The following is a 26,931-nucleotide window of genomic DNA, read 5'->3' as shown; positions in this document are numbered from 1 at the left end:
TTTCACTGGAAGATTAACATTTGTCTACCAGTGTTGTGTGATTGCTTTGCCTGCAATTAAAAACAGATAACCTATACAAACATTTCAGCCTGTCTATTTATATATAAATTATATGATAGCTCTGATTATAATTTAATCTAAAAGAAAACAAAACAGTTTCTGGCAAGATGGAGTTTGGACAACGAAGGCACACCTTAGTCTTAAATATTTTTTTGTATTGAAAGCACTTAGTGCGAAGCAGCCTAAACATTATTTACAATAAGGACACGATCCTCCTAAAAATAAACCACCCCAAAACAAAAAACCCCACCCTTGTTTCTAAAGCCAGCTGCTCAGCTTCTGAAGGATTTTATAATCCAGAAAGAAATCAGAAACCTATTTTATACAGTAGCAGTGAGATGCTGATTACATCCCTAAATCATGCTTAAAGACTGTCACTGCATCTTTCTCTCAGCATGTAATTTAGAATAAAATTTTCATCTGCTTGTAGATGTAAACAATTTTGTAACTATTGTATTTAGCTATTAATGTCTTTAACAGAAAGGACACCAAAATGTTTATTCCTTCTTTGATTGAAAAGTGATTTGATTTTAGAGAAGTCTTCAACACATTCTTTTCTTTTATAACACTGTACTGTCAAACCTAATATTCAACCATAACCTGAACTCCATCGTCAGTTCCACAGCCTCAGAATACTTGTGTATTTCAAAACAAAGAAACATTCAGAACAAAACCTCTCTTTTTGTTGGAAGTGCTGCCTGTTAAAATTTTGAGAGATCACTATGCAGCTCCTTAGGGGCTCTCTGCAGTAGCATACACAATATCACAATCCCAGTCAACTGTGAAGTCAAGCTATCTGCATTTACTCACAGTGCATGAGAGAAGCAATATGCAAAAGACAAGCAATATTCATACATTATGGAGAAAACAACAAAGGACAGAAAACGAATTCGTAGAACGGATAATCTGCTTTGTGCAAATTTAATTCATCCACAGTGCTTATCTCCTTAAAAATGAGACAGATAAGGTTTTTAATCCTACTGCAGTATTTTCAATGATTTAGAGTAGCTGTAAACAAGAACAGAATCAATCTACATGGTTTTGGTCCCTATTCTATCCATGCCTAAAAAGAAAAGCAGGGGAGGTTTTACACAGAAAATGACTTACAGATTTCCATGTTTGAAACTAGCTAAGCATGCTATCATGCTTCTATTCTAAAACACCACTTCAAAAACCTACAGCATCACAAATTTTGCTTTAGTTTCTATCTGGATCCACAATACGACTTATGTTTTATCTACTAAACAGATTGCTAAAAAATTCTAATGCCATTTGACGCCAGACATACCTGCTTGTATTTTTTGTTGATGGTCTGGCCTCATCAGCTTCCAGCCTTCTGTGTGACGAACAGCGTAAAAAGACTGAACCAGGAAGACCCAGAGCTTATCACGCAGAGCCTGGATCTTGCACGTAAAACCCTGTGTTCAAGTAACAAATCAGCAGCTGGTGAGGGGCATATTGTCATAGCAACCAGTCATTATTCCTTTCAGAATCTACTTACTCCCTAAGCTAGATCAATGATGTCATCACTTATATTTTATAATGGTCTGGTAGATAGAGATGGTGTTTTTTAAGGATTATTGCCCACCACAGTAATTTTTACAATACTTTTAAGCCAAGGCATACTACAGCACTAGAAAACATCACATTGATTCCCCCCTCCCCCCCCTTTTTTTTTTAAATGAACCCCATAATAGCTCTTTACTGTCAGTTGTGTCACAACAAGGTCAAATACTCTAGGGAAAAATAATATATCTGATTAAATTTTCATTGCTTTACCAAGGAGATCTACAATAGCACCAGATTGCAGTAATTCATTTTGCATTTATTTTTTATTCTTTGTCATACTATTTATGAATTATACCCAGCATTACAGTCAATAACAGCTTAAATATAATTATTCAGATTGTGCTGATATACATAGCATGTTACACACATGGAGACTGATGCCTTCCCCCGATCCAAAAAGCTAGATCCAGAGGCAGCCCTTGCTTCAGAGGACAGTCTTAAATAAAAGCAAATGTAGCTGTGACTTTTACAAAAAGAGGGGCAAAGATACATAGAAAGAGAACAAGCTCTCCTCTCCTGTAAGTTTAAGGTAATGCAACATTTTGGTAAGTTTTTCTCATCACAAATTTAAAGCAATAGTAAAGATCAGCAGAGCGGTGGTGCCTGTGGGACTTACCAGTAATATACAATAACTTTTCTATTGCCATAGATAGGGTTTCTCTTTATAAAGGAAAAATGTGTTAATATCCAGTAAACAAATGCCAACATTTTCTGCACTTCCAACAGGACCTTGGATTTATGCAGATGCTTTGCTGTGTGACCCCCGTTGCTGAACTGAGCCACATGAGCTCAAACTGTATCATCTGATTTGAACCATTACATGAAACAATACCAGAACAGTTTTTCCTGTAAACACTGCACATTGAAAAACCTACCATCTCCTTCACATTTGTGGAGTCCAACAATGTATCCACAGCTACAAGAAGAAAGCAGCTATTTTCATTATTAATACTTTTTTCAATTGCATTAAAAATTAGTTCTAGAAGGTCAGGTTTGCTGCTCATTGCTTGTGCCTGAGAAAACAACAAAAGGCAGCTGTTTAAAACAAAAGAATGTACTTCATATGCAAAAGCATTATTAAGCAGAGAGGATCTGCTAACACGCTGTGCAGGAGGTATTCCAAAACTGAGCATCTTCCTTTGTATCCATTCCGTAACCCCACCCCTCTCCAGGTCTCTAGCAAATCATCCTGAGGCCTCTCGCTAACCCATAGGAACAAGCACACTGTGATGAATTTGCAGCCACATTTAACTCCAGATTCAAAGACAAAACGTTTTAACATCTCCCTATTATTTTTTTTAATCCTCTATACATATTAAAAAAAAATCTTTCATGGGAGAAATGAACCAGCTAGATGACTAAGTATGTTCTCCCAGCATGTGCAGCACTGGCACATTCTTGCCACTTGCAACAAAAATCAGTGTAAGTTTCAGTATACTGCTAATACTCATAATCATTCTTGTAAGTAGATGCTGTTTGTTCTAGGGGTCCGAAAGCTTTTTCAAAGTTGATGTATATATTTATTTATCTCTTTCCAACACAGAAGCTGTCCCAGTAAATTAACTGGAACTTTTGCTTAACTGAGGCACATAACCTGACCGCAATATCAACCCTGTGTATCAGAATATTAATGCACTTTAAAACAACACTGAAAAAAAAAACCCCATACCACCACCAGAAGCACCTTAGCACTGCCTAATGTTGTTTTTTTAATTATTTTCCCTAGAATTGCACTTTAAAGCAAAAGTTGAAACTATTTTGATTAGCCTGAACTATCCAAACTGTGATATAATTCAATTCATCTGGAAGCATACAATATCTGGAGAGCACTTTTACCTGCAATAAAATAGAGAAGCCTTCACTTTGTACTATGTGTAGGAAGTTTGCCACAATAAATGTTACACATTCTTCTTGTAGCCTAGATGCCAAGGCCACAGCTGTCTCTGTCCATTTCACTTGGGGAAGACTATTGATCAGCCGGTCACTCTCCATCAAAATGAAGGCAGCATTCTTGTGGTTCTTAAAATAAAGCCAGAAATTAGCCTGTTGCCAAGTAATCACCTAAAGAATTGTTGCTTGTAAAATACCTTCTGTTTGGTTACTGAGCACTTATGTAAGGATCCAATCATTTACTTATTTCTCTTCTTTAAGTAAAATTGGATTTTCATAATTTTGAACATTATATCTACCTTTGAAACTAAAGCAGAAAGAAAAAACCTACTGCTTCTGTTTTGCCTGCTGAAGTTAGGCAATAAATTTTTCTGTAGCATTTTTTCAACTGTGTATCATTACACACTGCAGTCCTGAACAAAATAAGGCAAATGTTAACTGGAGAAACTGAATAGAGAAAAACCTCTTAGGTACTGAAAGATGTAATAAATTCTCAAATAAAATGGGTAAGCGAAAGCTTTAGGCGAGTGTGGATGGCCTAGCACTTGGGATACATAAATTTCCAAGCATTTTCATAGTTATGAAACCTTTTGCTTTATTTAAAGGAGTCAGACATCAAGTACTTGTCTTCCCAGATGGAGTTTTAACTGAACTTACTCTTTGTTGCCTAACATTTCTCAAGAAATGTATTCTGCTTATAGTTACATTTAAAACAAGCAAATAGATTTGCTAATATTTATTTCCCTGTTCTGTGCCTTTGGTTCTTTTGTGGATTGCGTCACCATGGTACCTGAGGGCAACTTCCACTGGCTAACATATCACTTAAAGAGAACCTGCAATTTATTGTTATCCATATTAGAATGGATTGAAAGCTCTACTCAACATGACCTAGCAGGTCACTGATAAATTATGCAGTAAGATCAGTAACAATGGAGAAAACAACAATTCAGATAAATATTTGACACAAAAACCCCTACTGTAAATTCAAGTTATAATAATGTTTGTTCCATGCAAAGAAGAAAGCAGGAAGGGTTTTCAACATGAATATTATAGATAAAACATAAAATCTGGCCAGCCATTGTTCAACTACATTTTTTTTATTTCACTCATCTGTGGGCAAACCCAGTTTGCCTCTATGCATATAAGGTAAATTAAGGATAAAGTATATGTTTATGGTTTGAACTTGCTTCCACTGGACTCAATTACAAGCTTTTTGAATTGTCCAGAATTCAGCCCTTGCTCACAAGGCAATAAGCCTTGACTTCCATTAGATACTTCCAGTGAAATACAAAATGCCTTCATTGACTTCTAATTACATCTGCACTCTGTAGGAGTGGCTCTACCTGAATTTTACTTCTCTTTTGTATTTTTTTCCTAACCATTCTAAAATAGAATCCACTTATCTAAAAAACCCAATAATTTTCTTGCATGTAGTTGAGACACCAGGGATGAATACCTGAACAGTGTTTTAAACTGCACTCCCATTTTAATGTTTCTGTGTTCATCATTGTGGCTTCCAAGAGATTTACCAATCAGCAATTTCCTTTTCTTTACACCTTTTCTTCCTCTGAAGGGCTGCCCCACATTAACTAGGTTTTATATTTCCAAGACTGGTAAATGAAAGGATCGGTAGAATCATACTGTTTAACTGGGTGTAACTGGCTATAATAGCAGCAAAGAGGATCGTAAAACGTACAGTAGCCCCTGCAAAATTACTGTTGGACCTTTTCTTTCTTCCTCAGGCAGCCTTCAGCATTTTTGCAGATGGTGAAAAACCCCACTGGGAATTCCACAAGTTTTTGGACTAGGAGTCTTAAGAGTTCAGGGTTAAATGATCACTCACCAGAACTGTTCTGTGGGCAGAAGAGGCTTATGCTTTATTTTTTCATTTTGCAATTCTAAAATCTTTCCAGCCTCCAGTCCATAAAATACTGGTGAATTTTGCAAAGACACACCAACACAAATTTGAAATCCATAAAATAGGAACCAAAACACACTTTAGTCCAGACTGCAAAAATCTACCAGAGAAGCTGGGTACATAGCTGGACCAGTACCAAGTACCCACAGTGCCACTATGATTCTGCAAATGCTGGTAGCTTAAAGGTAGCTCATGTATTTCAACACAAACTCTAAGCACAGCATCTTCATATGTCATAGACACAGAGGGGAAGGCAGGCCTGAAGTGGCTTAGGTTCACCTTTAAACTGGCCTGATAATGTTGCACAAGGGAGCCTGCATAGCCTAGAGCTGTGTCTACATATACTCTTGGCTACAGTACTCACCTCAGCTAAGTTTGGAGATAGGGGGTGGTGTTAACTATGAACATCTGTAGATCAAAATGAACTGGTCTATAATCCTGAAAACATTACTTAAAACTTCTCAAATATTTATACAACATATGACATACAAAGCTATGTATATATTCTAGGAACAGCTGAGTATACTGATCTAATGTAATAGCAGAATACCTAGTATGTTAAGAGCTATAGCTACTATCTTTATTCTGTTAGAAATTATGCATTGTGGCAGAAGGACTGTTCAGGTTTCATAACTGTGGATACTCTGAAACTTCTCTTGGTATAGCCACATAGCTCTGAAACCTTGTTTTTCAAACTTTCACCTGAATATGCAGTAGCAACTCCCACGCACAGCTGACCTGCTGGCCTCAGCACTGGATGGGATAAGTACTCCATCAAAGAAGTGCTGAGAATAACCAGCCCCAAGAAGCCTTCACAGCCCTTTCAGTGAGGGACAATTCTTGGCCAGAACCATTTCAGAGTGCTTCTCTTGAACTAGGGGTATGTTTGGCAGTATGGGTAGCTGTATCTGAGCTGCTTAGCTTGGATAACAAGTAACAGAGACATGGGGACAAGGACTTCAGCGTGAGATATACAAGATGTTACATGCTTAGTCTGGTGTGTGCCAGAACCAAAATCATCCTGTGAATGTTACCTGAGCTAGTTATAGTAAATTTTGTGTATGCCAGTCTACATTACAGCCATACATGTACAGTCCTGCTTAGCAGCAGCTATGCAGGTTTACCTTTAGTTCCTGTGCATATTCCTTATATCTCTGTTACAATTCAGTGCATTTACAGGCTAATTAATGGATCAAATTCCTGTTAACAGGTCTAGTTCAATTCAGTTACCTTAAGGCAACTCTGAGTGTAGTTTAACACAAAAACACAGTTAGAAAGTACTTAAGTTTAGGTAGATCTAAATTGGAAGAATGTAAGTATGTGCCACAAAAAATGAATGCTGAGCTTTGAGGGAACCAATTCCATAGTGTTACTGGGGAAGCAGAAGATATGTATACTATACTGTTACTTTATTTTTGAAAAGTCAGCTTGTCTGTAAACAAATGGCTTGTGATCACTGATATCCAGTTATCACCTGAAGACTGATAAAGTAGCGCATTTTTTACGAATTAGAATATAGTCAAAAAGGAAAAGGCAATCACCAATGACATATGCCACCACCTAACATCAAAATCGATACAGCAATTCCCTGTTCTTCACTACCCAATACATAATGCTGTGCTATGATGTCATGGCTGTGTTTCATAAACTTATTTTGCATTATTACTGGACTTAGATGTGATTGTCACTAGACTGTGTGCCATAAAGCATAGCAACGACATCTGCACATCAAAATCTGGTTTTAAATTGTTATTTTAATGGGAACTTTTACATAGTAGAACTGTACTACAGATTTAAAATACTATATTTGTTATTTCTTAAATTACATTGTAGAGCTAAATAAGGAAAAATTTACATTGCTCTGTTTTTATATAAACCACACTATACACTACTTACCAAAGAGTTAATCAACATAAGAAGACAGTTGTTCTGAAGTTCAGTAGGTAAATTGGCAAAGCTTCTCTCTGACAAACATTTTGCGAAATGTTTTCCTACCCATCTGTTGAAAAGAGAGCCTTTCTTAGGTAAGGAAGATGAAATCTGTTCTATCTTCACTTGTTAGCAAAAGTGAAACCTCTAAAGTATTGCAAAGAAAAAAAATGTTTAAAATGAATATTTTTTATGCCAAAATAAACTAAATCCTGCAAAATAAAATAATTTCAACAGAAAGCAAAGAAATGAAAACCATAAATGATAATTTATTTTATTTTACTTACTTCATGCAAGCAGCATATAGCTTTTCCACTCCCAATGAATGAGCAATAGCCATGCATTCTAGTACAGGTTGCTGTTTCCCAGGAACAGGCTGGAGTTGTTAGCAAATTATCACAATTATTGTACATTCTTACTTACAGAAACTGTACAGAAGTACAAATATTCAGTTCAAACAGAAGTACTGTTAGCTACTACGGTATTTAAGTTTGTTTGCCTTTATGCAGAATAGGGAAGTCAACTGCTTCCACATGTGTCAATAAGGTCATGTTCAGCTAGTGAGCCTAATGCATGAAAATTCTCATCTCTAAGCAGCTGTTTGTTTTTAAACTAATTTTATTTGAACAGAAATATTTTCTAAATATATGCCCATGAAATATGATATGCCAATATATGGTATTTCTGTATTCCTATTAAGAACAATTATATATACAATGGAACATATTAAATTATACTCCATGTAATTTAATATATTGAATTAATCATGTGGCATACTGCTTTTCATCAGTTGTAGTTTACAAGTTTCTATAAATAGGTGGATGATACCACAGGCCTTACTCCCATCATCAATCCTAGTGCATTGAGAAGATTTACACATAAGAATAGGGCCCATTGACTTAAGGTAACAGCTTGATCACACAGTTAATTATCTTGCAAATATGATGTGTAAGTAATAGAATCAAAATTCTTCTTAGGCTTCACAGCTCACAAGGTAGCATGAGAACAGACATACCTTTTGGAAAAAATTGCAGTAATCTCTTTTCAAAACGTAGATAGCTACTTCTTTCAGCCCATCTAGCCCGTACATATCTGCAATGCCTAATATGCGACTAAAGAGAAAGCAGTAGCAAGAGGAATAAAAAATCATTTTGATATATGCATTTTGCTTACAAGAAAATTTGCATGCTAATTTCACGTCTTTGTTCAGTCAGAATTTACTGTAGAGATTGATAATCAAGTGTGAAAATTGCCAAAGAACTATCTTTGGACAGAAACATGTATTGACCTAATAATAATCTCCCAACCACCGAGTTCAGACTATGTAAGAGTAAGCCTCAGCCACGGGCTGAGAAACTGTTTAAAAAGACTCAGTTTCTCTATTTTAAGAGTAGCAAATGAAAAAGATATTTGTGCCAGTAGACTTCTTGCCATTTTTAAGTTTTTTTCCAAGGATTACCTAAAATGTTACTGATGAAATCATATCTGAGAATTATGTCCCTTCCAAATATGCAAAAGCACAGTGAGCAAACTACTAATTATTTTATAGAATAATAAATAACATTGTTTTATTTTCTGTATTGATTAGTTACCTAAATCTTGACATTGGGGCATATTGTAAACAATTCTGTATTTTTATTTTAGATAGATAAGCTTTGAACAACAATTTCTAACATTAAGAAATCATAGTATTTTAATGTTTAGTGGCAGACTTCAACAGCTAATATAAATGGTTTCAGGGAAAAATTCACACTCTTCAGAGCTTACTTCAGTAATACAGGATTATGTATAAAACTCTGATTAAACGCTATCCCAGAAGCAAATGCCAATATTTACATTGGTTACTATATATCATTTTTTATGGATCTAGGACTAACTACTTAGCCTTTGCGTCAAAATGATTCTTTAAACATAAATTCCAAATATTAACTGTTACATGTTATCAGACATTGTGTATGTTATTCTGAAAACTAAAAGGAAGGTACAGGCAAATCGGGAATTATTTTGGTTTCACTCTCCTTGTGTAGTATTCCAAAGATGGCTGCCACATCTTTTCCAGTAGCTGTCAAATAAACAAGATTTCTTCAACAGCTTTAATTTTGGAATTTCCTAAAGTATGTTTAGGTGTGATGATCATGATATTTGACATCTTTGTCTTATATATACTACATGAAAAATTTTCCTTTTGACTTTTAACTGAGAAAATACAGAACAAGCACAAACTACAATTAAAACATAATAGAATTTGGCATATACCCAACATCAACTTTGTCTGGGAAGTCCAGAATACCTCCATATATAAAATGCAAGATGATACTCATTTCTACCTGGCTTATGCTGCAAAAAAAAAAGAGAAAATATAAATAAAGACATGTCCAGAATAAAACACACATTTCTTAGCCAAAGTAAGCTGGTCAAAAGGCTGATACATCATTCAGCTGTTCTGTAAATGGAAGGTAAATGATCTGATAAAGTTAAAGCTATTTCCAAGACTACTGCAATGTAGAAGTATCTAAATGGACTATATATCGGGTGAATTATGCTACTCAATAGTCTTGCTGAAACTTTGTAATACTTTAAATCTCTGAAAAGAAGTCATAAGCAACGTAATATTAGTATCTATGTTGTTTACACTGGTAATATGCATAAAGCATTTTTTTATCATCTCCAAGCTCTTTACTAGTAATAATTTTTAAGCAACTATGTATTTAAAAATTGTTTTATAAAATTATTTTTAATTCTTGATTTTGTGATATATTTAAGCTTTTCCCACAATAAAAATACATTTAATAGTTTTATTGCAATGCTAAGGAGGAATGTTGCATCTCAAAATATTTAGAAAATGTCTTTATGCCTAGATTCAGATTAAGAAATATAGAACTGCACACACAGAGTAGTGTTTGCATCCTTGTATCGTCCCAGCACCATAATGCAGAAAGGCACAGAACATCTATTTTAATCCTCTATTTTAAAAGACACATCTCCTGAACAATACATTATATCTTACTTATGTACGTACATCTTGATGTGCAATCTTCAGAACGCACAAGTGCTGTGTACATTAGTATGAATGGAATACAGTCATGCAGATTAAGCTAAGATCCTTTAAAATGTTAGACATGTTTAAGCAACAGACATTGATGACTAAAAACAAAAGGAAAAATCCCCAACGTTGCAATGTGCTAAGAAGCAAAACCAGCACAGTTGTCTCTCTGTATATTAGTACACAAGAGCCATGAAATCAGCAAGTAGGAGTTTCCCCACAGCCTTGACAGCTGTTATCTTCTGCAGAATTTTCATTATTTCAGAGTAAGTCACATGTACTTGATTTATAAGTGTTTAAAAAAGACAGCATGGAAGTCTGTACCAAGAAGAAAACTGAACTAGAAAAAGTAAAATTATGGATATGATTCTTAATAAGAGAAATTATGTGATATTGGCATGAGAATATACTCATATAAAGATTAAGTACTTCTCAGGAGAAAGCCTCTACTGAAAAACAAGGGTGAAAATTTCTTAGCCATGTAGAAATCAATTACAGGGACAGAAGTGTAAATACTGGAGTAACTGTTGACAACCAGCCTCTAAAACATACCATGCATAGCATAAAAGCTAAGGAATCAATGAAAAGTTTATTGTTTTATAAGGATTAGGAAGTTATAACCAGATCAACAGATAACCTTCCTGCTTTGCAGCAGTGTTATTACACTGACAGAAAACTAAAATTATGAAAATATGAGAAAGTTGGCCAAGCAATTTTGTATTAGCACAAAACAATTTTGCAGCACTGTAAGGTACACAGTTCTTTCTGAAGAACGCTTCAGCCAACATCATGCCTGGAGAAAAAAGCTAACATGTACAAGTATCAGTATTAGTTTGCATTTAAAGAAAATTTAATATATTTCAATTCACTTTTCTGATACTGAGAAGAATTAACCTGGCAGACCCCAGTTTATCTATGAAGTCTTAAGTATTCATCCTGTACCGACAGCTCCATTATTTCCAGCTCTCACACAGAAAGCCATTGTGAACAAGCACACTAGTCAATTTTTTTTTAGTGTGATGCTGAAACAGCATTATTAAATACTATTTAAGAACTCTAATTAGTTGTCTTTACATTCTAGATACACACTGTACAAATAAGCATGAAAATAAATTACACTGTTCAGACATTCATAATACTTTTTATGACATGTACAACATGAAGTGAAAGAAGAGAATTGTAAAATAGACAGTGAATACTAAAATATACTCTAGAAAAAAGGATTAGTACTCTTCTGCTGATGAAAAAGATTTTTTCCCTGAACCATCTGACAACATTAACAAATACACTACACATGCTGTTTTATATTTAAGTCAAAACAGTACACAGGAAATCTATCAGGCTGAAGAAAAGTGTCAAGGCAGATTAATCTTCAGTGCTTTATACACAGCACAGTTGTTATATATTTGCAGTTATTTTAAATAGCCTACCTTGCTCCCCTACGACTTGCAAAGACAACACTTACCCTTGAAGAGTGATGTGCTCTTGGGAGCTTTCAGCCCAACTTCCACTCAGCATAGCAGCAAAGTAACTAGATCTGGCACATAAAATGGCCCTAAGAGAGAAAAAGTAAACATTATTCCACTAGATACAAATATTTATTATGAGAGTCTTTGAGAATGTTGACGTAAATCTTTGCCCTTTGTGCATTAAGGTGTCATCTGTATACTGCATGCCTTTTCTTCCAGTATGTTTGGAATTTCAAAGTACGCTACCGAAAAAAAACCACACAGTACTCTAAATTTCTCAGTTAAAGCTTGTTTCTAGTATGACTGACATTCACACAGAGGACATCTATCATCACAAGCATTTTCCTTTTATATAATATAAAATTCAAATTTATTTTTCCTATTTACCAAATAACAATAAATAACCTCATTTATACAGCCCCATTTCAGCCAAATAATTATATCTTGAATTTCTTAAATTCTTTTTATATTACAAAATGTGTATTTATTAGAAGGAAAAGGAAAAATATACAGCTTCTCTTATTTGAAATTGGCTGGCCACCTAGCAGCACATCCTAAAAGTCAAAGAGACTTGATACTAACATATGACACAACAATATGATGTGTGTTTCCAGCACTGTTTAAGAAGAGTTATCAATTACTTCTGTTTAGATTTCTTACTCTTGCATTTTTAAAAGGCATGACTGGCCGTAAAGGGGCTAATTTGATTTACTACTACTTCCAAAGACAATAAAGAAACCCCAGTCCAGTAGCCTGTGTAGCTGAGTATCTCCACCAGTTTCACAGTCTTCAAAAAAAACAGATGAGACCTTTGCAACAGGAGCTTCTTAAGCTGGAAGTGGCAGGGCAGAAAGGAAGAGAAGATAGTGGATAAAAAATGCTTTATGATTCCAGCCTTCCAGATTTATATCAGTTGTAGTGTTAGCCTTTATGTATCTTATCTGGGCTATTGCAGATGTAGACAACATTGTCATACATACAATTTTTTCCTGACTCTTACTAAGCTTCCTATTATTTATAAAATTACTTTATGTCATGTATTTCCTATGGCAGAAAAAGCAAAGTGTTATATTAGGCATGAGAATCCTTTCTTTCACATGTATTTCCTGACTCTTAAAATGTTTTAGAGCACTCTTATTTTGCGTAGGAAGAAGTAAGAAGAATGCTATTTATGGTCTCTTTTCTAGTCATTATGTAGTCTGGAATGTCTCTTCCCTCCTGCTTCAGAAGTCTCAATACTTTAAATTAGGAACTTCTCGCACATTCCTCCTGTGATTCATCCAGCAATAATAATAATGAAGCTTTTACAGAATATGTCATATCTCAGTGAAATATGTCAACACATAAATGGGTATTACATCACAACTTTGAGTATATGAAATTCTGAATACTCTCACGATCTTGTTTTTATACGATACAGTAACAATGGTTTAATGGAGATATGACATACACTATCTCCAATTTGTCACCCTCTTCCAAATAAATTTTAGTAATGAACAGGGCTAAATCAGCTTCAGGGCATAGTTGAAGTGGATTTCAAAGATTTATTTTAAATAACACACCTACTCAGTAGAATATGGACAAGTATGTATTACCTAAATATACACTGATAAAATTTTAACTTATAAAATACATGGAGATACCAAATGAATTTGAAGCAAATTTATCTGTGCTTTCCTACTGTCATGGTTTGTGCCACAGGTTTATTACTGAACAAATTTAATTTTCTCCACTCAGAGCTCTGTAGAATACAACCAGCACTAGGAAGACATAACTTGGCAGCTCTCTCAGAGCACCACTGCTCACACTGTAAAGTCTATTGCAGGTTCATATGACTTCATGAGAAAGTAAGGAATACTGAGATAAGTGGGTGTGAGATAGTGGGGTCTTAAATTGTCTCCTGTTTGAGAACTTCCAAAAAACCCTTAAAATAAGTGAATCATACTGGTGCTTTCACCACAATAATACCGAAAATTAGACTTCCCTTATTGACTCCTACTGTTCACATGATGCAGTACTAAAGCAAGAAAGCCTTGTGCTTGTTTCAGAACATCATTGTTTTCTCTATGGTTTACTGCCATTTTTTTTGGTGCTGGTTAGACTAGTACATTGCTCCAGGCAGTTAAGTGGCCTAAATTAAAGAAGCGCTGCTGACAGAATCTTTTTGTTGAGTTTCTTTCTACTTTATTTTCTTCTCAAAGTTGCGGACCTGAGAAAATGTCTTATAGTGCAGACCAGAAGAAACAAACATGCCTAACTACACTACATTCTAGAAATTTAGTATATATCCTAATTCTGTTATTTAGAGAAAATAAAATACTCCCTTCACACTATTATGACAGATGTTCTGTAAAAATATTTGTAATGCCAGTATTGTAACCCCACACACTGGTTTTGTGTTGAGAAAATACAAAAAGTGGAGGGGTTTTATAATCCCTTTCTGCTATTTATGTAATAAAAGGGAACAAAACACAGGCTGTCTAGTTTGCTATCTCAAATGCAAACAGACTCAAATCAAAGGTACAAGGAATGGTACTGACACTTTATTTGCTTTCCCAAGCTACAGAAGTCCAATAAGCCAAAGTTCTTAATGGTGTTGGACTTCAGATCTAATAAAGGCTGTTGACAATCTTTACATCTACATGACTGCAGTAATGAAAGTAAAATCAGATTCTGTATGCAGGTTCTGAAGAGCAGAAAAAACCCTCGTAATTACTGCTACAGAAGTTTTCTACCTGTATGGTAATTTTATTCAGCATTAATAGCTGAATAGTTTATTAACAGATTTTTCATTTTCTTCAGACAGCACAGATTATTTTAAAGAAGGTTAGCAAACAAAATCTACACAGTATTTATACATAAGTATATACTTATTATATCAGTTTACAATGGCAATCTTAGAAGTGCTAAAATGCCATTGTTTTCACAATAGTTGCCACTAATGAGATAAATTATTTTCATTAGTAACAAAGTATGGCCACTTCTCACATAAGACCTAAAAGCTATTATATGGTTCACAGCTAGATAATAGCACCAGCAATAACTTACTATAGATATACAGTATATATAGATATATAGCAGCATTTTATACTAGAAGGATTTTGGTTGAAAATCTTTACTGTAATACTTACGTACCTGTGAGCTTGAAAATCTTTGCCTTCTATGCAAATATTAATATCTGGACAACAGCACTTATTGTAGAGCATCATTAAGTCTTCTCCTAACACAGATGCAGCTTCTAGTTTCGAATTACCTGCAGATGGAGAGAAATAGCTATTTTCACTCTGTCCAGTGTAGACTGGATTATCAACAGCACACAGACAACTTGATTTTAAAAGAAGAATCTGACATAATGAGATTTTTTAGTATTGCATGTTCAAGCTAGAATTTTTCTTGAAACTTTTTCCAGACCATGCATGTTATTTCTCACTTTGACTTGATATATCAGAAATTTGACCAATGCTTCATATTTGATACCTATAGAAGTGCTACAGTTACTCTTTTGTAAGATTATGTAGGCAGCTCATTTTTTCTACAGAGACGTGGTACCTCTGCATTAAAGAAAAGTAGACTCTGAAGAAGTTCAGGGTATTGTAGTGCTACAAGCTTCTGCCTGAACAGATTCGTTGCTTGATCCAATCTTACTGACACAGCTGTATCAGCCATCACCTCTGGTGTAGATGCAGTCACACATTTCCTTGTGTTACTTATCTCACTCACAGTTGTAGCAGGGACAATTCTGAAAGATTCCAAAATCCTCATAAAACAGCAGTGGAACTAGTGTAATTTGCTAGAAAAGGCAAGGAGTAATGGAGGGATTCTGCTCTGTGGAAGTCCTACATGATGAGTACTCAAGTTTGCTGTATTACACAAAAAAAGACAGGACATAATGCAGATGAACATGCCTGATGCCTGACAAATCCTGTCAGATTTATTACGCTAAACATTGGCTGGGAAGTACTTCTGCCAAATTTCTGCAGCAATTCATTTCTTCGAAGTATGAAAAAACGAGGTGGACTGTAGCAAGGAATATCCACGTAAACTGTGTTATAACAATAGCTTTAATCTTTGCCCACATTTTTACATCTGTATAAGTATTTGCATAATTATTTAAAAGAAAAAAAACCAAAATGAACAAACAAAATTATAATTCCAAACCTACCTTCAGTGGCTTTGTTGCTTTCCGCATCAACAACTACTTCCGGAATTTCCTCTTCAATACAAGATGAGCAATCATCTTCTTTCTGCACAGCTCCACTTGGAGTATTCTGATCAACAGGTATTCTTTTAACAGCTCCAAGACAATTTACATTTGTTTGAGTGTTCTGAAGAGTAGCAGTGTTGTTTTCTTTTATTAATTTGGGTTCCAATACCTTTTTCATCATAGCCAGCTCCTCAGCTTCTTTAAGATTTTTATCAGATGAATATACAAGCCTAGAAGTTGACAGCAAGATTACTCCTGTATTTTTTTAATTGATCAAAATAAACAAATAAAAATTGACTTTTATTTGTCTAACATAGTTCATGACCAGAAAACCAAAGCTGGACTCTACAGTGCTTAATAATAAAAACCCCTTTTTAAAACTGTATCTCTGGCAAACTTGCTTTGTCAAGCATTGAAAAAGCATAAACAAGCACTACAAATAAAACGTAGTTATCAGGTTAAAAGGAACAAAGGTTTCTTTCCCTCACTTTGCTTTTTTAATTAAAGGAACTTTTTCCTGCTTTTTATAGCTCATATATTAATACTATAATCATCTACTGGCAAAAGCATAAGCAAACTGTATCACTAACGACTGATTTAGAAATCTTAGTATGACCAAGAAAAGGCATTTGATTGTCCTTTAATATCAAATTTACAAACCCCAAAATATAAAAACCTTCTAACATCAAGGTTACAAGTACAAAACCATAAGACTGGTATAGAGATATAAATGAATGTTATTAGATATAAAAATTTTAATTTCAAAGGAAGTGCTTGAAAGCATGAAAATTTGCAGTTAAGATTACCCAAGAGCTTTCACTTTGCCCATATAGTAATTCCAGCTTCCCACTTGCCCATCTGTTTCACCAGCTTATTTTTGGCTCAAGATCTGGAAATGCTAACAAAGCCCACAGTCTGTGACTGCAAAGATCTCTTATTTATAGATACTGCACTCCAGCAACTTAATGGAGCCTTAAGAAGTCAATGTAACAGATAACATGATTTATCAGTGGTTTCATACCACATAGATGAAGTTAGCAAAGTTTAACAGAAGAGCTAGTTACTTTGGATTTAGCAGATGTACTTACAGATCTGCATTTAGTCACTCATTCCATGGCAGTTTTTATTGTTAATACTGGGAACAATGTAATTTGACTATGTTATTTGAACACTATCCTCTAGAAGGGCAGAGAAAACATATAAAGAAGTCTTCTTCCTTAAGTCCTGTATTTAAAAGATTGAGTTAGGTAGAATTTTTTTTTTTAAATCTGTGTGATACACGTTCTTACTGAGAGAGAATGACAAGAAACAAGAATGTAGGGAGTGGGAATTTTAATATTTTATTAGATTTGGAAATCAAGGGCCAGGAAAACATTTGACAGGAGTAATAAATTTTTACAGTAGGGTTGGTGGACCCTTTTTATGTGGATTTTTAGGGTTGTTGTACCTATATGTGCTTTCAAAACTTCTAACCTGTGAACTTGGCCTGACCATGTTTTGCTTTTTGTATTTACAGTACTTTCCAACCCAGTGTAACAATAGCATGAGGAAAAGGAAAGTAATAACATGCCATATTACCAAGAACATTAAAAGAACCAGAACAAGGCTGCTTGCTGGAGCAGGGAGATTTTGCAGTTCTTTAGAAAATTCAAGACCATGACTTCCACGCATCACTATGCTGCTCAGTACTTAACACTTGTGTTTTACAGCTCTGTGGCAGTAGGACTCAAGAACAGAAATTCAGAGTAGAAACCCAATTAACCTAAAGATTTCAAAATTCCACAGTATTCTGAAGTTTTGTCTTCATGTTGTTTCTGCACATTAGATCTTCCAAGAAAGGTCACTTCACACAGAGAATGCCACTACTAGACAAAATGTAATCAATTCCCACTTTATCCCTGCAGCTTCACCAGATGTAAGCAGATACCACAATTACAAAAGTAAACTGGTAATACATAATGAATGTGAAGAACTGCAGAAAGATCTCAAGTAAGGGTTTGTTGAAAGAGAATTGCCATTCAAAACATGTCAGGTTAAATTTGCACTGGAACTTTACTTATTCACCTCTCCGTTGCTGCGGAGCTATTGCATATTCAACATGTAAAGACAGTACTAATTGACTTTGAGGGAGAAAGAAAATTAGCAGCAACAGATACTTTGCTTTGCCATAAATTCATTTTTAAAATATTTTTTGTTTACTTTCTGCCAGTTGCTGAAAAACATATCCATGGGGAATCTGATAAACAAGGCAATGAAGCAACAATCTGGGGATCCTCATGTTGTTTTCAGATAATCCACATAAGAAACCTCAGGAATGCAATTTTATCACTAGGTTGAAGTCATTAAAAATGGCACCCTTACCACAACTAGGAACTCTGTAAATAAACCAAGTGGCATGTTCTTGAACCAGAACTAAGTGGTTCTAGATCAGAAAAAGTTATTCTATTTGAAATAAGTTTTCTTCCTGTAAAAAGTCAAGGAACTTTCATTATTTCAGTTAACATTTAAAATCCAGCCACAGTCCTGGATTCATTACTTCCAGAAATTCAGCAGAGTATTTGTACATTAAGAGTCCTGCTTAATGCAGACTCTAATTTACTACTTTGAAAGACTCATGGAGGCATCCATAATTCAGCTTCACAGACAGCAATAATGACTGTGGCACACCTTTTAGAAAATTCCCTTTATCTCAGTTAAACTCCATTAGATGTTCTTTCTAGAATGGAATGTACTGCAGCTTTCTAGAATGTATTATATCAAAGTTTGCTTGACAACACCCTTGATTTTATAGGCTTATTGCTAAAGGCAGAGTAAGGCTTTCTAGACTGATTTCTGTGGAGTATCAAATGGTGCCTTCTTGCATAGATAAAAGCTAGGGAAATCTTTCATCCACAGCAAAATGCATAGCTTGGACCTTGGAGCTCAGATGTTTTAGTGATAATGTAAAACCATCTTTTTAAAACACAGAGGCCTACTGCAGAATTATGATATGAATGGTTTTTACCATTCCAAACCTCTTGAGCAGGCATTGTTTGATGTGATACCTTAGTTTAGCAAGTTAAAGTGCAAAAGATTACAATTCTATAAAGTTACAAATTTATTTTTTAAATCAGATAGAGGTATCATCAGGAGGTCTTAGAGCTTGACCAGTTTTGAACTGAGTTAAGTATTTACAAGAAAGCAGTTTTCATAGTCATCTGAACAGTCACAGGCAACATAAAAATGTTCCAGTTCTTCCAGTATCCCTAATGGTGGTCAGGATAGAAGTAGTTTGTACTCACTATGACCAAACAGCTTCCTAGTAGAACATACAAGGAGTATGGAGTTACTTTGGTTTTGTAACAACACATAGCCTACTTGGACATCTCAAAATGCTCTTTGAAGAAAAGTATGTACTTTGTGGGTAGTTTGCAAAATACTAAGAAAATGCTAAGTAGCACAACCAAACTTACTTTTGTGGTTCTAAAGATTTCATTCATTGTGTTGTTTTTAAAGGTGTCCTGAAGTTACATAACCTCTCATTCCAAATCAATGAAGCTAAATTATTTGGGAAGGTTCTCAGCCTTAGAGGTCTCTATAAGGCCGACTCCACACAGTCTTGGAAACCATACAGTGTCATTAGAAGAGCAATCGTGCGATTCTGTTCTTGGAACAGCCACAAAGCCATACAGACTAGAATCAGTAAGACATGCTTAACACTCACTAAAAATGTAAAAAACATGCTAACAAAGAATTCCTAAGACGATATTTGGGTTAAAAAAGAATTTTACATTATGATCCACTTCTTTGGTCCTTCAAGTCAAAAGGTACATTTCCTTACTGCAGGCCACACACGCTGTCTGCAAGACTAACAAAAATACCAAACAGAAATCTTTGATGCCACTAATGACCATGGAGACAACACAAATAAGAAGGGAAGTGGGAAAGGGCAGGTTTTATTTTTATGAAATACCATACTCAAAAACACAAGGAACCCATTTTTGTTATTTCCAAGAACAGCAAAAGTCACTGGAAATGACACCATTGTCACCAAACTTCACTGAAAGCTGTTAGGACAGCCTCTCCTATAGTCCCCAAAGTTGCTAACCAAATAAAACTACTCAACTAATTAGGCATCCACCTTTCAAATGCTCCCTACTGCAGCTTCCACTTGCTCTGAGTGAGAGTTCTTCACTGAGAGCACACCTGGAAAGTTACCTGCCATCTTCTCTTTACAAATGTTCTCCTTGAAGTTATACAGACACATACACACACATCACTGATGCTATTAGAGAAGTGCTTTTGAGTTCTTAGCTATTTAAGCAGACAGGATGTTGTACACGTTGTTATAGATAAATTGCATATATGCCCAGATTTGCAGAGCATCAGTAAAAAGATTACAAAGCAGTCCTGAACAAAAGCCATTAATGCCAGGGTAGAGGATATTTTTTTTCTATCTTTATTTTTTTTTTCCTATCAGCTAGCAACACATACTGATTGTTAATGCTAAAGTCTATCAGAAAATCAGAAACTCCTCCATCATAAATACTACGGATATTAAGAAACTGTCTGCACAAAAGTCCAACATATATGAAAAGGTGAAATTCTGCTGTTTGACAGCGCATTAGTTTAACTGCCCTGAAAAAAAGACACTATGGTAACTTTAGAACAGAGAGACAAGTACACATACCCAAAACAGGATACTTACCTGGTAGCATAAGGGATAATACAATTAATGAAAACGGACAAAAAAATAAATGTATTTTTTATTTACAAGTTGTATGGATTGCTGCATGTTATTTTTTATTAGGAACCTCATATAGCACATACCAGAACTTTGTAGTATCATAGAATGGTTTGGGTTAAAGATCATCTAGTTCTAAATCCCTTGCCATGAGCAGGGACATCTTCCACTAGACCAGGTTGCTCGAAGCCCCATCCAGCCTGGCCCTGAACACTTCCAGGGATAAGGCATCCACAGCTTCTCTGGGCAAACCATTCCAGTGCCTCACCACCCTCCTTGTGAAGAATTTCTTCCTTGTATCTAATCTAAACCTACCCTCTTTCAGTTTGAAGCCATTCCCCCTTGTCCTGTCTCTACATGCCCCTGTAAAAAGTCCCTCTCCAGCTTTCCTGTAGGTCCCCGTTAGGTACTGGGAGGCAGCTGTAAGGTCTCCCCAGAGCCTTCTATTCTCCAGGCTGAACAAGCCCAACTCTCTCAGCCTGTCTTCATAGCAGAGGTGCTCCAGCCCTCTGACCATCTTTGTGGCCCGCCTATGGACTTGCCCCAACAGGTCCATGTCCTCCTTACGTTGGAGGCCCCAGAGCTGGATAGAGTACTGCAGGTGGGGTCTCACGAGAGCAGATCAGAGGGGCAGAATCACCTCCCTTGACCAGCTGGCCATGCTTCTTTTGATGCAGCCCAGGGTATGCTTGGCTTTCTGGGCTGCAAACACATATTGTTGGGTCATGTTGAGCTTCATCTCAGCCAACACCCCCAAGTCTTCCTCAGGGCTGCTCTCAATCCATTCTGTGCCCAGCCTGTATTTGTGCTTCGGGTTGCCCCACCCCATGTGCAGGACCTTGCGTTTGGCCTTGTTGAACTTCATGAGGTTCGCACAGGCCCACCTCTCAAGGCTGTCCAGGTCACCCTGGATGGCATCCCTGCCCTCTGGCGTGTTGACTGCACTGCACAGCTGGGTGTCATCAGCAAACTTGCTGAGGGTGCACTCAACCCCACTGTCCATGTCACTGACAAAGGTGTTAGACAGCACCTGTCCCAATGCTGACCCCTGAGGAAAGCCACTCATCACTGGTCTCCACTTAGACATTGAGCCGTTAACCACAACTCTGAGTGCAACCATCCAGCCAATTCCTTATCCACAGAGTGGTCCATCCATCAAAGCCATATCTCTCCAGTCCAGAGACAAGGATGTTGTAGCAACTAGATTAGCACTGAAATATCTTCTGTACACATATAAAATACCATATTATACAGTTTTACTTAAACAAAGCTCTGTGTTATCACAATTTAACCCCAAAATAAAAACAAGCTATATTAACTTTTGTTAATAAAAATATCACTGAGAATGTAGAAGGTCTCTGAACTCACTCCCTGCCCATGGTTTTAATACATTCATGTCTTTAGCAAACCCAACTGCAGCAAATACTCTCATGAACTGCATTTAATCTTGGTGGACTTGCAAATATCTTTCAGTAATATACCTATAGCAGTGAATCTTTGTTAGTGCAAGTTAGGCATGTCATATGCACAACTTCAACTTACCTGAATCATTTAAGATACTTCCGTTTCTCTTTAGATTTGCTCAAAGAACTGTCTGCTTGATTTTTGCAGCTAAGATTGTTATTTTAACTGCATTAATTCCTTGACACAAGTATTTAAGTAAATTTCTTCTCATGAGATGCAACATCAGCTGCTTCGCTGCCTCACACAAGTGCCGATTAAATTTTCCAATATCTTGTGAAAGATAAGCATTTCAAAAGATGAAGAACCTGGTCCATAGGCAGTCATGGTCCCAGCGAAAGGTTTCTACCCATTTCTCACAAATCGAAATTATTTTTTCCTTGGGGTGTAAATCCACGGCATTAAGATACAGTTTTCCAAAGCAAGATGTTATTATCACACACATACTGAACATACTGCAACTTGACAATTTAGCTTCCCAACTTCCTCTGAGAAACTGAGATTAGATACAAACATAGGTTAAAAAAACAACAACCCAGTAAGAAAAAAAGACCAACTCATTGTTTCTATGGATGGGGAAAGGAGATAAGGTTGCCATTGTCTGCCATGTGTTTAAAGCCTGTTTTCATAGAAAGAAACAAATCATTATAATGAAGGCTTTCTTCCCCCAACACGATATATGGCTTCATGTGGTATCTTACTTAATTCCCTCCCTCCTTTCTTGCTTATCAAAGTCTAACTATTCTCAATGACCAGGTAAGCTCACATTTACAGCTACAACAAACTAAATTGATGCTATAGTGACAAACACAGACCAGAGAATATGGTTGTATGCATGAAAACCATTAAATCAGAACAGCCTAGCTATTCAGAGGAGCAAATTCAAATTCCTTAATCCCTTAACTTGGGAAATAAAGGCTTTGGCTCACAATAATTTGGACTCAACTTTCTCAGTTTTCACTGTTCACTGAAGATAAGCCTTTACAGAGCATTTTAATGTCCACAATTCAGGATTTATTGTTTCACAAAATTTAACAGGCACATCAGATTTCCCATATTGCCCATATTTGTAGGTCAGGGTTTGTTAATTCTGTTTGGTTTGGAAGGGATGGAGTTTTTTTCAGCTGTATGGCTGAATCCCTTATGTGTTAATGCAAGGGAAAGAATAGTTGTGGAGCCAAAAAACGCACCTGCAAGTGCCACAGAAAGAACTTTGCAGTTAGCTTGTTTTCAATCAGTCAGAGAAGATACTCCTTGCATGGTAAGGTACACTATATCAACAGGCACGAGTGGTGAGACGATAAAAGGGAAGGACCGTATAAGAATAACTGTATTATAAACCACAAAATTTCAAGAACATGGAAGGCATGCTATTCTCCTGACACAGAGTGGTGTGCAGTCATAACCCACTAGAGGGGAATGCATAAGCCTAGATACCAAAGGTAAGATTGCTGAGGCATAAGTGTAAAGTTATTCAACATACATGAGCAGAAGTCATGTTTGCCTCCTCCAAAATAGACAGAATCCAATGGGGACTATGACTACCTAGTAATCAGTAAGAATAACCTCATGCGTAACTTAAAGAAATGTTTCCCTTTTTAGCTACTTTGCAATCCAGTGTTACGGAAATATAACTGGAAATTGTATTATATTTAACAAAAAAATATTCACAAACGTGTTTTATTTGGTGCAACTGCTTTATGAAAACCTCATGTGCAAAAGAAGGTTAAGCTGAAGGTTGAGCTAAGCCATCATCTTCTGTAGTGCCAGACTGATGTCATGTAATTTTAACAGGTACCCATCCCTGGCTTGATTCTTTTCCCCTGTGCACAGAAAAGATTCTGACAGAAACAAGCAACAACGAGATTACAAGAGGTGTGACTGAGTAACAGATGAAACTGGAACAATACTATAGTGTATCTGTTGTATTAATAGCAGTTACTACAGTCTAAGATTTTTTTTCTACAAGGGAAACGTGCATAGAGTCTACAGAAAGATGTTCCTGTCATCGTGCTGTCTAGGAGTTAACCTTCAAGAATGTTTTTGCCCGCACTTAAGCTAGACGTAGCATCCTTCTGCTGCCTCATACAGAACTATACAAACATAACACAATCAAAGCCTTGGCTGGTCTACTTTGAATCAACTACTGGTAGTGCAAATTAACTCCCGTGGCAGTAAATATCACAATGGCAATTGTATTCCTTTGTATTTGATCCATGTTATTGGTTTTTAACTGGATCTGACTGTCATTAGGTCCTTCTCTGTCCTTCCTTAAATCAGATCCCATTAATAATATACTAGGAGACAATGACAATAACAACTAGGTTTTTATTTCTAAAGCTGTATTTTTTCCAACTAAAAGAGTAAAAAGCAGTTTGCCTCTCAGCAGGCAAGATATTAATCATCTAATGATCTGTGACAAACTGTTGTCCTTCAGAGATGCTAAGTTTCCCTCTTCTTGAGGCAGACTGCAGAACCCTGCTTGAGCAGTCATCTCCTGCCATTGATGTGCTTGCAATTATTGACCCTTTTCTAGCTGCATTACGAAGAGTGACAGAAGGCTACAGGAGGGCAGTCAATATTACATTAGCTTCATCAGGCAAAAAAGTGGGGTGAATGGTGTCTAAAGTATGGATGCTGCACTTCCTGGTGACCAGCACTTCCTTGCTGGTATCTTCAGACAGTGCAAGTATAGGGAGGGAAACAAAGTAGCGTTCAGCTGCTCATCTATTTCATGCTGAGACTATGCAGAAAGATCAGCATGAAGTTCACAGTGTCCTCCATCCTGCTCAAAAACACTTGGGAGTTTGGGAAAAGGAACCGCACAGCCTTCAGCACACAAGTGACATGTAGCCCACATCTCTCCTGATTAAGAGAGACAGAGGCCCAAAGGAAGTATGTCTTACTGAGATGCATGCCAGATATAGCTTGTGAGAAAAAAACACAAAACCACAAAACCCCTAAGGAAAAATAGAAGCTGAATACAAGCAGGAAAAGGAATGAGATTTTCTTAGAGCTCTGATGAACTCTTCAATACTATACTAGTATTCCACTTCTACTCTACAAGCAAACAGTGTTTATAACCATAAATCCTAGGATTTTTGAGGGAAGACTACAATGTTCTCTTGGGGGCTCAACAGCAGCTACAGGTCTTTGTTACAACTCATCATGCAATTCAGATGCTCCAAGAACTAGGCTAGCTTCCAGTAAACCTCAAGCTGTAATTTAAGGCACTGTTTTGGATTTGTGAAGATCTAATTAATCTGCATCTTAATGCTGAGAAACCAGTGAGATTCAACAACTGCTGATACTCGCAGAAGTTATTGTTTGAACAATGAAATTAGGCTCTTTTCAACCAAAGCTGCTTCCTTGCCTTGGTCCAAAGCAGTTCACCCCCATCAAACTCCACTGTATTTTGTATCACAAATTTTCACAGAATGTATTAGGTTAGAGGATTCAAAAGCTTTAGTATCAAACAGCACTGAAGACTACCCTAAGAAAAACCAACCATTTTGCAAAATGCACTTAATCCATAGCTTAGAATATATGGAAGCTTCATTTGAAGAGTCTAAACTCACAGTGAAAAGATAAAAGGTTTATAATTAGATGAGCTGTTTTGATTTTAGAAGTGTTTTTCAATACCATGCTTTCTGGAGAACATGCAGGACTCTAGAGATCATTACTTGCCTTCCAGCAAACACAGACAAAATTGAAAGCAAGTATCAGTGAACTGTAGACATATTAAATGCTTACCATTAGGAAAACAAAAGAATGATACAACAGTATATAAATAATTAAAATAATTATTCCAAATCCCAATTTCCAAATTAAAATAATTTGCATTATCATGCTTTTGCATTGGTCCTCTGTACCACCACTCACATGAATGTGAAGCAAATTAATGAAACCAAAGTAATAATGGAGTTAAGAAATATACGAGGCGTGAACCATGCTGTTTTGTTGCTTACTGCTTGGTTTGCTGATGCTCCTGGGCAGACTTTGACAGTAACTGAACAAATGCCAGTTTATCAGCCTGTTTCACTACAATGATTCTGCGTTTTAGATATTACCTGCAGTTCAAAAAGTTTTCTTTCATACTTACTATGACTTCTATACCCTGAATGCATATTTTTAGCCATCTGCTGCCTTATTTACAAATGTAAGGAGAATGAGTGAAACCAATAGGGAAAGGTCAGCCTAGGTTATATTTTAGGCACTAAACTTTGAACTGCAGCATCCTTGCCCTCCTCTTACCAACAGTCTCAGGAACCTGCAAGCACATACATTTTTCTTGGCACATCCTGAACTCCTCTGAAGTCGCGGAAGCCTACCACTTTGCTCCTGTCCACGCCCCAAAGTGCCGGCTATTACATTGCAGCTGTTTTATAGAAGGTAGGTGGCACCACCACAGCTTTGTTAGAGAAAAGCAAACGCTGCTCTCAGTTCTTTGAAAGGAGGATTAGAGGCACTTACAGGCAAGGAGGATTGCAAGGTTGGTGGTGGCACCAGCCAACACCCTTCCCGTACTCACCTAAGGTTTGGAGCAAGACAAGCGAGATGTCAAATATGTGCTAACAGCCGGCAATGGGAACACATGTGGGCCCTTACACCAGTCCCTGGGGAGCAGCCAGCCTACACACTGCACGGCCGGCACGGCACGCCTGG

The 26,931-nt window shown here is 36.4% G+C and overlaps 1 protein-coding gene across 1 annotated transcript in view; it reads right to left on the bottom strand.

Moving 5' to 3' along the window:
• BTBD8 (BTB domain containing 8) overlaps positions 1-26,931 on the bottom strand; it is a 39,810-nt gene that overhangs the window by 11,748 nt on the left and 1,131 nt on the right. Inside the window, exons 3-12 of the mRNA XM_056355880.1 lie at positions 16,041-16,312; positions 15,014-15,131; positions 11,875-11,964; positions 9,623-9,703; positions 8,382-8,478; positions 7,654-7,742; positions 7,334-7,436; positions 3,466-3,648; positions 2,505-2,642; positions 1,349-1,478 (exon numbers count right to left, since the gene is read on the bottom strand). Of these exons, the coding sequence (XP_056211855.1) occupies positions 1,349-1,478; positions 2,505-2,642; positions 3,466-3,648; positions 7,334-7,436; positions 7,654-7,742; positions 8,382-8,478; positions 9,623-9,703; positions 11,875-11,964; positions 15,014-15,131; positions 16,041-16,312 (1,301 nt within the window). The remainder of the gene's footprint in view (positions 1-1,348; positions 1,479-2,504; positions 2,643-3,465; positions 3,649-7,333; positions 7,437-7,653; positions 7,743-8,381; positions 8,479-9,622; positions 9,704-11,874; positions 11,965-15,013; positions 15,132-16,040; positions 16,313-26,931) is intronic.

Source organism: Falco biarmicus, chromosome 11 (assembly GCF_023638135.1).
Source record: "Falco biarmicus isolate bFalBia1 chromosome 11, bFalBia1.pri, whole genome shotgun sequence".
Classification (NCBI taxonomy): Eukaryota; Metazoa; Chordata; class Aves; order Falconiformes; family Falconidae; genus Falco; species Falco biarmicus.
The sequence above is the reverse complement of the archived record's forward strand: the minus strand, read 5'-3'. Positions and strand labels throughout refer to the sequence as shown.